Here is a 12907-nt window from a genome sequence, read left to right as displayed (position 1 = left end):
CGTCTGTCTCCTTCAGTTCCGTGATTATGCTCTGTAGCTCGTGTCCTGTAGCCACTACGTCCCCCGTGTCTTTGCCGATACAGATGACACTGGTCCAATGGTAATTGGCTACAGACGTCGTGGAAACATTCTGCCAACACCAATACAGATGTATGATCTTCATTTGAGCCAGTTTGCGACAGCAGGAATAATCCTGCAGCAGCAGGAAATGTGAATTATTACGTCGATTATAATTAACTGACATTTTTGTAGGGGTTGATACATTTTTCATCAGGGAAGATCGAGTCTGAAATTTCTACGTGGAAATTACAAACTTCAGAAGCCTTTTTAAACCTCAACTACACTACATGTTTAAAATGTCCTGCATTGCAGGAAAGGTCTCCTGCAACAGGGTGATCAAATTAAGATCCTACATCTGTACCTATCATCGTGGACAGAACCATTGTTCAATCTCCACTGGAACAGATATACACTAAAGCTAGAGGACACCATATATAGTTTTAAAGTGCTACAGTATTATTACTTGACGTGTCTTGGACCTATTCTGTGCATATAAGCCTTTACAGACACTATTTTAATTAAATTTGACAGGTAACAAGTGATAAGCTTCCAGTCGTTTCAGGAAATGGTAAGCTTGTGTGACCCTTAACCTCCTTCCAAACCCTTCAACCCATAACGTTTTTATCCATGTGTGTCACCTGGCTCTCAGCGGCTCCAAAGGTCAAGGCTCGAAAAGTACTTCTGAAGGCTTAAAGAAAACGCTCTGTCCTAGTCCTTTGTCACCAGATTTGCTGAGATTACTTCCTGATTAGTCATCCCAATAAGAGCATCTATCATCCCCAATACAGGATTAGGGGGTTCTGGATAACATAGCAATATTTTTAAAGAGAGGATTTCCTTTTTGATTTAGTGGATTGCCCCTGGTAAATCTGTGTGTATGTTGATACATTTTCTCTAGCAGGTTTGTCTCTTTGCATACATTATCAAGCAATGCCTGCATTTGAACTCAAGAGGACAGCAGAGAGTACAGAATGAGAGCGGTGCTGTAAGGACCTGTTGAAATAATAGGCTACAAATGCACTGCTCATCATTGGAGGCTAGTGGAAATTTCTATAGGAGGACAGGCTCATTGTAATGTAATTGAATGGTATCAAACACATCAAACATATGGAAACCTCGTGTTTGACTCCATTCCATTTGTTCCATTCCAGACAGATGAATGAGCATGTCCTCCTATAGCTCCTCCCACCAACCTCCACTGCAGATCATATTATAATAAGAAAGATAGTGAGTGAGATATATTTGGAAGAAATACAGAGATAGAGTGGAAAGAGAGAGAAAAAAAGAGAGAATGAAAGTCAGAGAGAGAGAGAGAGAGAGAGAGAGAGAGAGAGAGAGAGCGAGAGAGAGAGCGAGAGAGAGAGAGAGAGAGAGAGAGAGAGAGAGAGATTGAAAAAAAGTGAGAGTGGGATACCACTCATTGTTCAGAAAGAGGAATCAAGCCGAAAGTCGAGGAGAGGGAAGGATGAGTGTTGTGTTGAGAATCTTAAGTGTGGTGATGTATGCTCTGGATGCCTGCCTTAGGGTTAGAGGGCACTGGCACCAAGAATGCTCCGTCCAGCCAAACTCCTAAGGGTTGAACCCATGCCGACTGGCAGGGGTTGCGATGGACGGCACTGTGAGATTCCGGACACATGAGAACACACAGTCGAGGAAAGACACAGTCTGAAAAGAACATGACACTTGGCTCAGTCTACTATGTGTTTATGCTTGGATGCACAAGTACTTCCCGTGGAAAACATGAAGAAATATATGTCAAATCAAAACAGAGACAAAACATGACTTATGGTCCACATGTGAATGCGTCCAACTCTGTGGGCATGGAGCACATCAGCCTCAAACAAAAGCCAGTGTCACTGGGTTTTCACTGGGTGCCAATCTGTTTTATTAAGCAGATATTACTATGCTGTCGGGGCTCTCATAGCACCTTTGCAGCAAATCCTCACCCCCTCTGTGATTGGCTAAGAAATAACACTCAGAGAAAAACCTGTCTGGGGTTGATTTACTGAAATAGGCATTGTTTTCAGCTGTGGATGTCCTGTTGAATCAACCCAGAACAGTATCCATCCATATTCACACGGTGTTTCATTCCATCGTATATAAACAGACACGCAAGGCCATAATGTGTAGTGCATTTCCCGAGATCTACATTGATAGACTGTCTGTTTCTCTGAACGTGTTTACATGGGTTCCAGACTATGTGGCAAAGACCTCCATCGTAGAAACATTGGGCGTATTCATTACGAAAACCCTTTAGAGTTTCTATTGGACAAATTCAGGTCGGTCCCTCCATGTTTCGTTCTGTTCGCTGACGTTTAAAAAAACGTTTTGCAACAGAATTGCCGTAATGAATACGCCCCTGGTCTTCATTTGTTAGGTGAGAGTGACATCTTACAAGGCCCAGTTTGTGTTTCCCTCTGTCCTGTTAAAATAAACTCCCTAGAAGTCAAACGTGTGCTATGTTCCTCCTCACATACATGTGTCAAACTACGGTCGGCCACAGGCTTCAAGGGAGACTACAGATGAATCGTAAGAAGTTCTCCATGAGTAGTCTGTATTAAATTAAAGTGTATATTTTAAAAAAATTGGATAGGGGGGAGGATATATTTATTGAGTTAAGCGTAAGAGGTGAAGATTTATTTTGGTTTTGTGGACAGAGAATAAGTTAAAGCATGGTCAAGATATGAGAAAGGAATGAGTGTTGACCTACAGTATGGATCTATTGTCATGTTGACTGAGGCATAGACATACCAAGGAGACAATTAGGATTTAAGAGGTTCAGAAACAGATTAGATACATGAAAAATACTTTCAAAATAACTTTTATACAGGATATTATAGACCTGTGGGCAGTCCCGTGGGGCTCAGTTGGTACAGCATGGTGCTTGCAACACCAGGATTGTGGGTTCGATTCTCATGAGGGACCAGTACACAAATGTATGCACTCACTACTGTAAATTGCTCTGGACAAGAGTGTCTGCTAAATGACTAAATGACTAAAATTATGTCCTTAGTATCTCACTTTATGGACTCATTTAACTGAAAAGGGACAGCGAGAAGTAAGACATACGTAATCCTCCATTTATTTTGTGAATTCGCGGAATGTAAGTGGAGCACCTGATTCCTGAAAGCAGTCCTCTGAAAACAAAAACATGACTGAAAATCCTTGAGGTCAGAGTGCTTTGGGCACTGCTGTCAACTGCTCTCCTCCGTCTCGTCCCACTTTCTTTAGGTCTGGGTTCCCCCCCCCCCCCCCTCCTCTCACCAACAAGTCATAGTGCTGGAAGCTTCAGGGAAATTTAAGGGTCAGTATCGTTAGACTTTTAAGGGCACGTTAAGAGAAAGCACGCGCGGTATTTAGCATAGCATCGCCACTTCTCACATAGCACAGCCTCTCATTCAGGCGAGAGAGAGAGAGAACAAGAGAGAGAAAGAGAGAATGAAAGCGCGAGAGAGAGAGGTGGACAGAGGTAAAGGAATAGAGAGACTGAAAATGGGAAGAGAGTGAGAGAGGAAACGAAAGGAGCGGGAGGAAGAGACGGAATAGGCTTAAATTCTTAGAGACAGCAAGAGGAATGCTCAGAAACCAACTCAAGCATCTCCATGGTCCTGCTGCCAGTGGGTCTATTGAGAACAAACTGCTCCATTCCATTCATGCATTCCCTCATTTATAGCTGGTTTTGGATCCAAACACAAACACAGGAAAGAGAAAGAGTGGATCGGACAGCAAAAGGATAACAAAGGACCTTAGTAATACAATGATGACAAACAGAACACCAACACATGAAATGGTACGGTTTGACAAACACATGCTGTATGTCTGAGAGCATTGGATGGGCTTGAATCTTAAGACACTCTCGTCGTGTGATACAGCATAATTTAATATTTACAAAATGTAAACAATTTACAAAAATACTACGTCATCTGACATATTCTCAATTAAAGCACCTGTAGCTTCACTCTGCCCTGAATTTTGCGATCTGAATAGTACAAAACAAACATTTTAGGTTCTAAAACAATGGCATGGTACCATATCCTTTTTAACTCATTAACCGTTTATTCCAAAAATAAAATACAATTTTGAATGATTATTTCAAGACGTCTTTCTATGCATTGATACTGCAAGCTTTCCAACGAGAATACGCCTAACCTATCCACCATCGATCACCATAAAGCCATGGGTGGAAGCAGGATCTGTCCTTACTCCCTAGCCTGTAAGAGAGCCATAGAAATTACACAAAAGATGGCAACCACTGACGGTTGCCCAATCCCTGTACTGTCTATGGCTCTAGCCTTCTGTTGTCTATATGAGACTTTGTTCTGATCTGGAAATGTACAGACACTGTTTACTGCATCTACTCTACAGTCTTTTAAAGCTGTTGCGGCCCTGCAGGACAGGGTTGCCACCCCCTACAAGCACTTTTTGGTCCCTTTGTTTGTCCTCTTACACACCCTTCACCGAGTCCATTTGAAGACTTGAAGAGTGAGGTTTTAACTTCCATCAAAGTTCCGTTTGTTTTTATCATGGAGTCTGAGTTTCAGGGCTCATTTCTACTCATCCGAGTGAATTGTGAAGATGTCCATGTTTGGTAGTCAGAGTGTGTGGATCCTCAAGCCTCTGAAACACTGTGGAACTCCTGTCCCATTGGATAGCCTCCTACAAGGCTGGGCCCTGATAGGCCATTCAAAAGTCAACTATTTTCCACTGTCTTTGTCCACCTCTGCTGATGTGGTGTATAAATACTGTCTTCCTGAGGGTTGAAATGGAGGGTTGTTGATGCTGCGCCCCTCTTGTCCATGGGAGAGAGGATTGATGGGGGGAGTCTTTTAGTCTCTCATTGGGGACGGTGTGTGTGTGTGTGTGTGTGTGTGTGTGTGTGTGTGTGTGTGTGTGTGTGTGTGTGTGTGTGTGTGTGTGTGTGTGTGTGTGTGTGTGTGTGTGTGTGTGTGTGTGTGCCATCACCTGCCTCCCTCTCCCTATTTACAGGTGTGCATGTCGTTCATGCTCTCACACTTCTGACACCTCACATAGCAACACCACACAAACTTACACTCGCACCTCTCTACGTGGCGAACCACGTGCGTATTATACCCCCGACCGCAGCAGAGCAGGTTACACCCGTCGGGGCCGGCCGAGGTGCGGTTACACCGGCGCCCTCTAGTGCCCGCCACGCCCCAGCGCCGGTCCTCCAGACAGTAGTTAGGAGACTTGTTGAGGAAGATAAGTTCTTCCTTCCCGATGGGCACGCGGCGCTGGTCCTTCTCCTTCCTCCTCACCTTCCTCTTGGAGCGGTCCAGCACCTGCACGCTTCCCTCGTAACGCTCCTTCAGGAAGTTGCCCACGCGCTCGAACGACGCCATGGTGCGCCAGCACGTCTTCACGGCGCACGAGCCCGACACGCCGTGGCAACGGCAGTCGGTGGCCATCGTCTTGGCGACGGCCTGAAAAGGGGAAAGATGGAGAGGATGGTGTTAGGAATTACAACAGACTTACAACACTGTAAGAATTACAACACTGTAAATACGACAGACTAGCTACCAGAACTCTGTTTGATAGAGACTGCCTTTTGTTTACACAAACGCTGTGGGAATGTTTTGATCAAAATCACAATCTATTGTTCTGCATGCTGGATCTTGGACTGGGACTGTAACGTGAGTCCTGAGGTTTGTGCATTCTACTTCTAACTCTGACACAATAGACTCCCTGGGTGCTGTGCACAACTGAAACAAAAGTTAAACCGTCCTTCACAGTTTAAACTGAGCGATTGAGGAGACATTTTCTTATGACCACAAACCCCAGGGCTCTACATTGGTCTTAGGATGACCCCAGAAGAGCCTACCACTTTCACCCCTCTTCCACCTCTTCTCCCACTCCCTCTTCCCTGTCGGTTCAGTTTAGTTGGAAAGGCAGTGTGTGTGTGTGTGTGTGTGTGTGTGTGTGGTGTGTGTGTGTTACAGTAAACAGATACACTGCTACCATTGTGTCCACGTCCCTCTCCAGTAGTGAAGCTCTCTCCTCTTGACAGTGGCTAGTTGATAAGAGAGAGACCCAGTAAGTGTGTCTTAGTGAATGCCATTTAGTGGTAACGCGCATGCCCCGACCACCTGAGGATCTTTTTCAGCCATCTATTTCCTGTGTTTGAGGGGTGAAAAATACACACTTAAATCTCACTGGATTTATTGCTTTCATTTTATTCCTGCTTCATACTCTTGCTTGTGCCTGACGTTTTCCCCCCCGTTAACGTTACGACCGCAGAAATGGTTGTAATGACCTGTAAAACACCCCCCGGTAATGGCTGAAATGGACTCAATGGCAGTGGCGTAAAGTACTTAAGTAGTACTTCAAAGTATTTCTACTTAAGTCATTTTTTGGGGTATTTGTACTTTACTTTTACATCATTATTTTCTTTTAGGTATATAGTGTACTTTCTAATCTCTACATTTTCATTGACACTCAAAAGTACTCGTTACATTTTAAATGCTTAGCCCCGGGCTCCCCGTACATTTTCAAACCAAGAGAATGGTGCCATCTGCTTTGCTTAATAGAAGGAATATGATTTATACTTTTACTCTTGATACAGAAGAATATTTGATCAATTACATTTACTTTCGATACTTAAGTATATTTAGAACCAAATACTTTTACTCAAGTAGTATTTTACTGGATGACTTTCACTTTTACTTGAGTAACTTTCTATTAAGGTATCTGTACTTTTACTTAAGTAAGACAATTGGGTACTTTTTCCACCACTGATTAATGGAATAAATTGTTATACCGTTGAATATATAAGAACACTAAAGCTTTGTCTGGGATTTAACGCACTGAAAGACAAGATAGATAACTATTTTGATGGGTGTTCATTTTTGGGGGAATTATTATTATTATTATTTTTTTAAATTATACAGTTGAAATGTTCACAAAATAGATGTGCTGAAATGAAAGCAACTCCCGAATATGAACACTCGGATTATAGGGATATGTCTGATCTCGCAAACAATGTTTAGATAGGTGTAATCTAGAGCCAAGCGTGTTGACTTTATCGGTGGGTATCCTGCACACTTGTTGAATTATGCAAGAGTATGTGACAACAGTAATTCATGAGGACGTCTAGACAGTGCAGGTGAGTGTAGGTAGGGTATGCATAGAAAGTGTTAAGTGGTTACAGCCCTCTTCCACTCCGTTATGTTAATATATTCATATATACAGCCTGTGTATTTATGCAAAAGAGCCACCTATAATTTTCTTTCTTTTAACAAAAAAATATTTAAAAATACCTGATACACTAAGAAAATGTATACAGTGCCTTCAGAAAGTATTCACAGGCCCTTGACTTTTTCCACATTTTGTTGTATTACATTTAATTTCAAATGGATAACATTTAGATGTTTTGAAATCTCACTGAAAAGGAAAAGGTATAGAGCTAAGCACTGGCAAAGTCCTAGAGGAAAACCTGGTTCAGTCTGCTTTCCAACAGACACAAATCCACCTTTCAGCAGGACAATAACCTAAAACGCAAGGCCAAATATACACTGGAGTTACTTACCAAGACAACATTGAACGTTCCTGAGTGGCCTATACCTAAATCTCCCACCAAAATCCCTGAACTCCATTCATTATTTGTCTGTGCCAGTAAAATGTTTTATGTGATAAAATTAAGTAAATCTGATGGATTATACAATTTCAAAATGTTTGGAGTATCTTCATCCATTGGCCAACTGTTGCATCTATTAGAATTGTTTTTAAAACCTTTTAACAATTTTGATGACCGTTGCTACAATTTAGATGGCCTTGTGTCTGCTTGAACATTCATTAGTCACGCTGTCACGCTGTCACTCATTTACTCACATTATCGAGGATGTTCCACTTTCTTTCCCCTCTCTCCTTCTGTCCCGTCTGAGCATCCCCCTCTCACACTGACCTTCTTGTTCTCCCTTCCCTCCAATCTCTCTGCTTTTCTCTGAATATCGTTACCGCTCTCTCTAACACACACACACACACACACACACACACACACACACACACACACACACACACACACACACACACACACACACACACACACACACACACACACACACACACACACACACACACACACACACACACACACACACACACACACACTTCCTAGAACGTCTCCTGAAAGTATTCTTAACAGTGTGTGATAAATTCTATTAACCACTGAATGGTTTGGTCCTAACTCCTCTCCAACCCCATATGGTGAACGAAACCCATAACTATAATAGCTACTGGATAATTCCTTTCACGGTGCTAGATTAGTACTGTCATATCAGTCATTCATTCAGACACAATGAGCCCTACACCTGCTAGAGACTTGACTACTAGAGTTATAGCTCCCATGAGCCCTATTCAGCTTTTACATACTTCCCAGAGTACCCTGAACAACTGTGTCCACTATAAAAGACTCTCTCTCTAGCTAGGTTGTGGATGTGTGTGTTTTGTTCTGTGGTGTATTGTGTCTAATCTAACATTGGACTTCAACGTTGTGCTGTTTTGGTTCTGTACACTGTGTGTGTGTTGTACATGCTCTGTGAGTGTTCTTCGCCCTCAATGAGTGCGTGTGTGTGTGTGTGTGTGTGTGTGTGTGTGTCGGGTCTGTGTGTGTTGCGTCTCACCTGTCTCCCGGCTTCACTGTTGTGCTCGTTCATGGTGAGCAGTGCATCCCCTCCCCTGGCTGAGGACATATTCTTCACTGCATTATCTATGAACTTCCTGCTGAACCATGTACCGTACTGGATATGGTCTGAGCAGCCGCCCCAGTGCCACCCTTCGCTGGGCGAGCCTGTGCCCTGCAGGCTGGTGTCACAGCCGCACTCCGTCATGTTGCCCGCACTGCAGGAGCGAGTCACTGCCTGGACCAGCCCCGCCGCCATCACCGCGTGGATAAACGCCGTCTCCTTGGTCCCTGTCAGAGTCAATGGGAAGAGGTTATCGGAAGGGCAAATGTACGCATGGATTATTGCGTAACAGTGGCTGTGGACCTCTAAAGCATGCAATGGGTGGATTCTGAAAAGATTCCACTCTCACACCTTCCAGCCAATAACACTTCAGACGGAAGAAAACGGCACAATTCCAGTAGTACAACTTCCGTGTATCTCAGTAGCACAGGCCTAGATATCCATATAACTTCCATCCATTGTAGTCGTATAATACATCTTAGTTCTGGAGGGATACATGTGAGATGTGAGTAGAGCAGACACATAGCCCCATGGGAACTGTCCTGTCCTGTGTGAGGGGGGCGTTGGGTTACACTTCACAGGTTAGGGGCCACAGTAGGCCCTGAGTGAGGACAGACAGCACTGGCTCAGAGAGAGGCTTAAAACACGTTGGTATGATGATAACAGTGTAGCATGGATCAATCTGGTATCACAGTTACTTGTACGACCAACTGGAACGCTGACCACCAGACAGAAACATTAGATTATGTCCTGTAATGAACGAAGGCTGAAAAAAATGTAAACCCAAGTGTGAAAGGGGGTAGCCTACTAATGTTTATAGCTTATGGAATAGGCTTGTTAGACAAACTCTAAAATATGCAGAATCTTATGGATAGAACAGAAGCATAATGGCACCTGGCGACATCAAGTGTAACTATTCAGAGAGTGCAGGTTCTAAGAATGACATAGAACTATGTATGAACTTTAAACACCATCTAGGATAAAACGTAAATCAGAGGTCCAAGCCACAAGTTGATTTGAAACGTTTGTGCAATAATTTACGTGTGGGTAAATGTAGAAAGAAAAGCCTTACCTCCATGGAACAACAAGAAATCACCACTTCAAATTTAAGTTTGGCACTATGAAGGTTGGATTATTAAAACAAATGACAATTACGGTTATTTAGGTTATCTGCGTTGCATTCTATTATCCCCAAAAAATTGCTGCGCCCTAACCCAATAAGAACATTGTCTCCGAGTCTGATTAGATCAAGTTCGCACTTTTAGAACACGAAGACAAGACGTCTGTTATCAAACAGCAGAGCATACGTTTTTACAGTTGATTGTACGAGTCGGGACATGGGATGGAAATGCGTAGGTTTAGCCTATGCATAGGCCTAAATCAACATAAACTATATGTTCATTTTTTTTCTCCGATTTTTTTCGTCTGGGTTGAGTGAAGAAAGTTGATAGATGGCATGTGACCGGGTGCAACAAGGATAGAGAGGGATTTGGAAGAATGAGTTTAGTGTGAAAATAAAATGTTGATAACTAAACCATGCGCTGACTCTTAACCATCTTGGAAAGCTGCAAGGAAACAGATTTCTGGGACGATATCTCTAAAAACAAAGAAACTGTGTTCTTAAATTACATGTCGACCATGAATCTCCTAATTAGGATAATCCCGGCTGGTTAAGGACCAGAGGTGAGCAGGAGTTTTCTGTTCAAAGACAACACTTGACCGTGGATAAGTGGTGTGTTGGGACGGTTAAACCGAAACAGATGTGCGCAGACGTTCTCTCTCTCTCACCGCATAGGGGATACAGCTGCTCGAGTCGGCAAATCAAATCACCTTCCCTCCCTGGACAACATTAAACATGTTCGTGACTCAACCCAAACCGATCACGAGTAAAGAGTTATGGAAAATGGAAGACGTGCCTCTTTTTGACGCACTATCAAATAGAAAGACAATTGAGGGACTGTTTTTATGCAGCATTTGCAAATTGCAAATTGCAATTGCAAATCAAATACCAAATGATGTGGGCACACATTAAATATCAGATTATGGAATACAACCACTATAATATAATGCACCCAAAATATAGTCTCGTTTTCCAAATTAAACCCAATCAAAAAGAACATTATTAATAGGCGAGAAAAGTGCACACGAATTTATGCAAACGAGAACAAAGCACCCTATTGTTCAATGTCTATTAAAACGAGTATTTAAACCGCTTGTCCTTACCACTGGTTAGCTCGTAGCCGAACACAGAGAGCTCTTTGGTGGTGGAACAGTTCCACCGCTCGTGCTCGAACTGCGTCTGGCACTCCGCGATGCCGATGCGGGCGCCGTCCTTGATGCTTGGAAGGAGATGGGGCTTTCTCTTGCACAGGTCCTTCTGCTTGTGCGTCAGCGGGAGATTGGCGCAGCCCAGTTTCTCCGGTACTCCCACGGAGGTTATTCCCAACCACCTGAGACACAAAGCAAGCAGCGGAGACAATAAGTTACTTTCGAAACCACTTTCAGCCCCAAACGGAATCGCATTCTATGCGTAAAGAAAACGGTGCACACAAAAAGCCAAGTTTAATCACAAGCAATGAAATATACTTACATCCAACTGGCTCGACAGCAGACAGGATACAGTGAAAACAGTAAGAGAAACAGAAAGCAGATCTGATGTACTCCACAGCCGCTTCGTCTCTCCATGGCCACCTCATTTACAGAAGCCGAGTTGCCTCCCGGGCACTGGGGAAGGGTATGTCCATGGAGCGCTGGATCGGTGCTGGGCTCTGTCTCATGCTAGCCCCACAGCATAGGACCCTAATAGAACTAATCCTCAATCCGTGATTATCTCGAGCAATTCAGTAAAAAAACATCCGCGGGGAGGGAGAGAGGACGCGGGCAGAATGGTGATTCCAATCACGTGTCTCGGTGGCCAGTAGTAGCCTACAGTTGGATGGATGATAAGTTTCCGACGGTGTTCCCCAAAACGCAGACAAACAGTTTTATCCTTGCCTGGGAGAACCCACACAGAGTCTCTCAGCGGCGCGCTCCTAGGCTCGGATTGGCGCACCCGTGGATTCATATTAAGCAGACGCGCATGTCCTACGAGATAATTGGACGGACGCGAAAAGAAAAAACCTAATCATGTCAGGCGAGAATAATGATAATTTCCCCCCGGAAAATTCCTTGATACGAAACCTTGAGTAACTTGAATGCATAACATATTTATAATAGGCCTACAATAGATTATCTCATACACAATTATTTGTGATAAACAAGGCCTGGTTATGAATTTTGAATTGAATACAAATTTAATTCCAACTAATCCTTATGACAACCATATTTATATATTTTATCTATAATCATATTTAATGATTTCATATGCAATGGTTTCCAATTTTAAAAATCATATAAATCTACAGTTAGAGAAAATGTCCTCATGATTTCAACACATCGAAATCATCCTCTGAGTCAATTTTTTTCCCCGGTGCTCGTGAATTGCGTAATATTCGTTAGGTTTAAAAGATTTGGAATCTCATTTTGCCATTGAAATGTATAGCTTAAATGAACAAAGGATTGATTCAAATGCAACGACAATAACCACATTGCCCATTGTGTAACCAATTATGTTTGAGCAAATATGTTCAATCACTATTGAATTGTTAGCCTTTTCCTGAATAATAAACATCATATGTACAGTCAGAGAGCAATTTCGACGAGACAATTTAATGACATTTTTAAAAGGTTTGACTGGCCACCTATCTGTTGAGTATATTGGACTGGGTTATAGGGCGGTATGGGGCAGACGAGGTGAGGTCTACTCAGCCCCCAGAAATGTCACAACCCCCCCCCCCCCCCCCAAGCCTTTCAAATTCCCCGACTAAAACAGTGCAGAGTGAAAGGTCTGCTTGAAATTTGACATCAGAGGTCGGAACCGCAGTGCAGGGCAGAGTCTACCATTCCTCCTTGGCGCGACAACAACCCAGGCGGCAGGCCCACCGTCTTCAGGGCTGGTACATGTGCCGGAAAGGCAAGCCTTTGTCTATAACCTTTTACATGAACCTTCCTTTCGATCGAGACTGTTGCGTCTACCTTTCTCTATTCCCTCGCCCACTCAATGCTGTTATTTAGCCACATGTCGCACAAGACCATTCCATTTGACCATT

The 12907-nt window shown here is 43.2% G+C and overlaps 1 protein-coding gene across 1 annotated transcript; it reads right to left on the bottom strand.

Annotated features, from left to right (window-relative positions):
* Positions 1-3345: 3345 nt before the first annotated feature.
* Positions 3346-11797, bottom strand: LOC129865224 (protein Wnt-16-like). Its single transcript, XM_055937826.1, has 4 exons — positions 11350-11797; positions 10983-11209; positions 8697-8986; positions 3346-5501 (listed from the first exon to the last, which is right to left on the bottom strand). Exons 1-4 carry the CDS (start codon positions 11442-11444, stop codon positions 5037-5039), a joined length of 1077 nt encoding a protein of 358 aa, XP_055793801.1. The 5' UTR covers positions 11445-11797; the 3' UTR covers positions 3346-5036.
* Between the last annotated feature and the right edge of the window lie 1110 nt (positions 11798-12907).

The sequence above is a fragment of the Salvelinus fontinalis genome, chromosome 11 (assembly GCF_029448725.1).
Source record: "Salvelinus fontinalis isolate EN_2023a chromosome 11, ASM2944872v1, whole genome shotgun sequence".
Classification (NCBI taxonomy): Eukaryota; Metazoa; Chordata; class Actinopteri; order Salmoniformes; family Salmonidae; genus Salvelinus; species Salvelinus fontinalis.
Note: the sequence above shows the minus strand (reverse complement) of the source record. Positions and strands in the feature narration are given on the sequence as shown.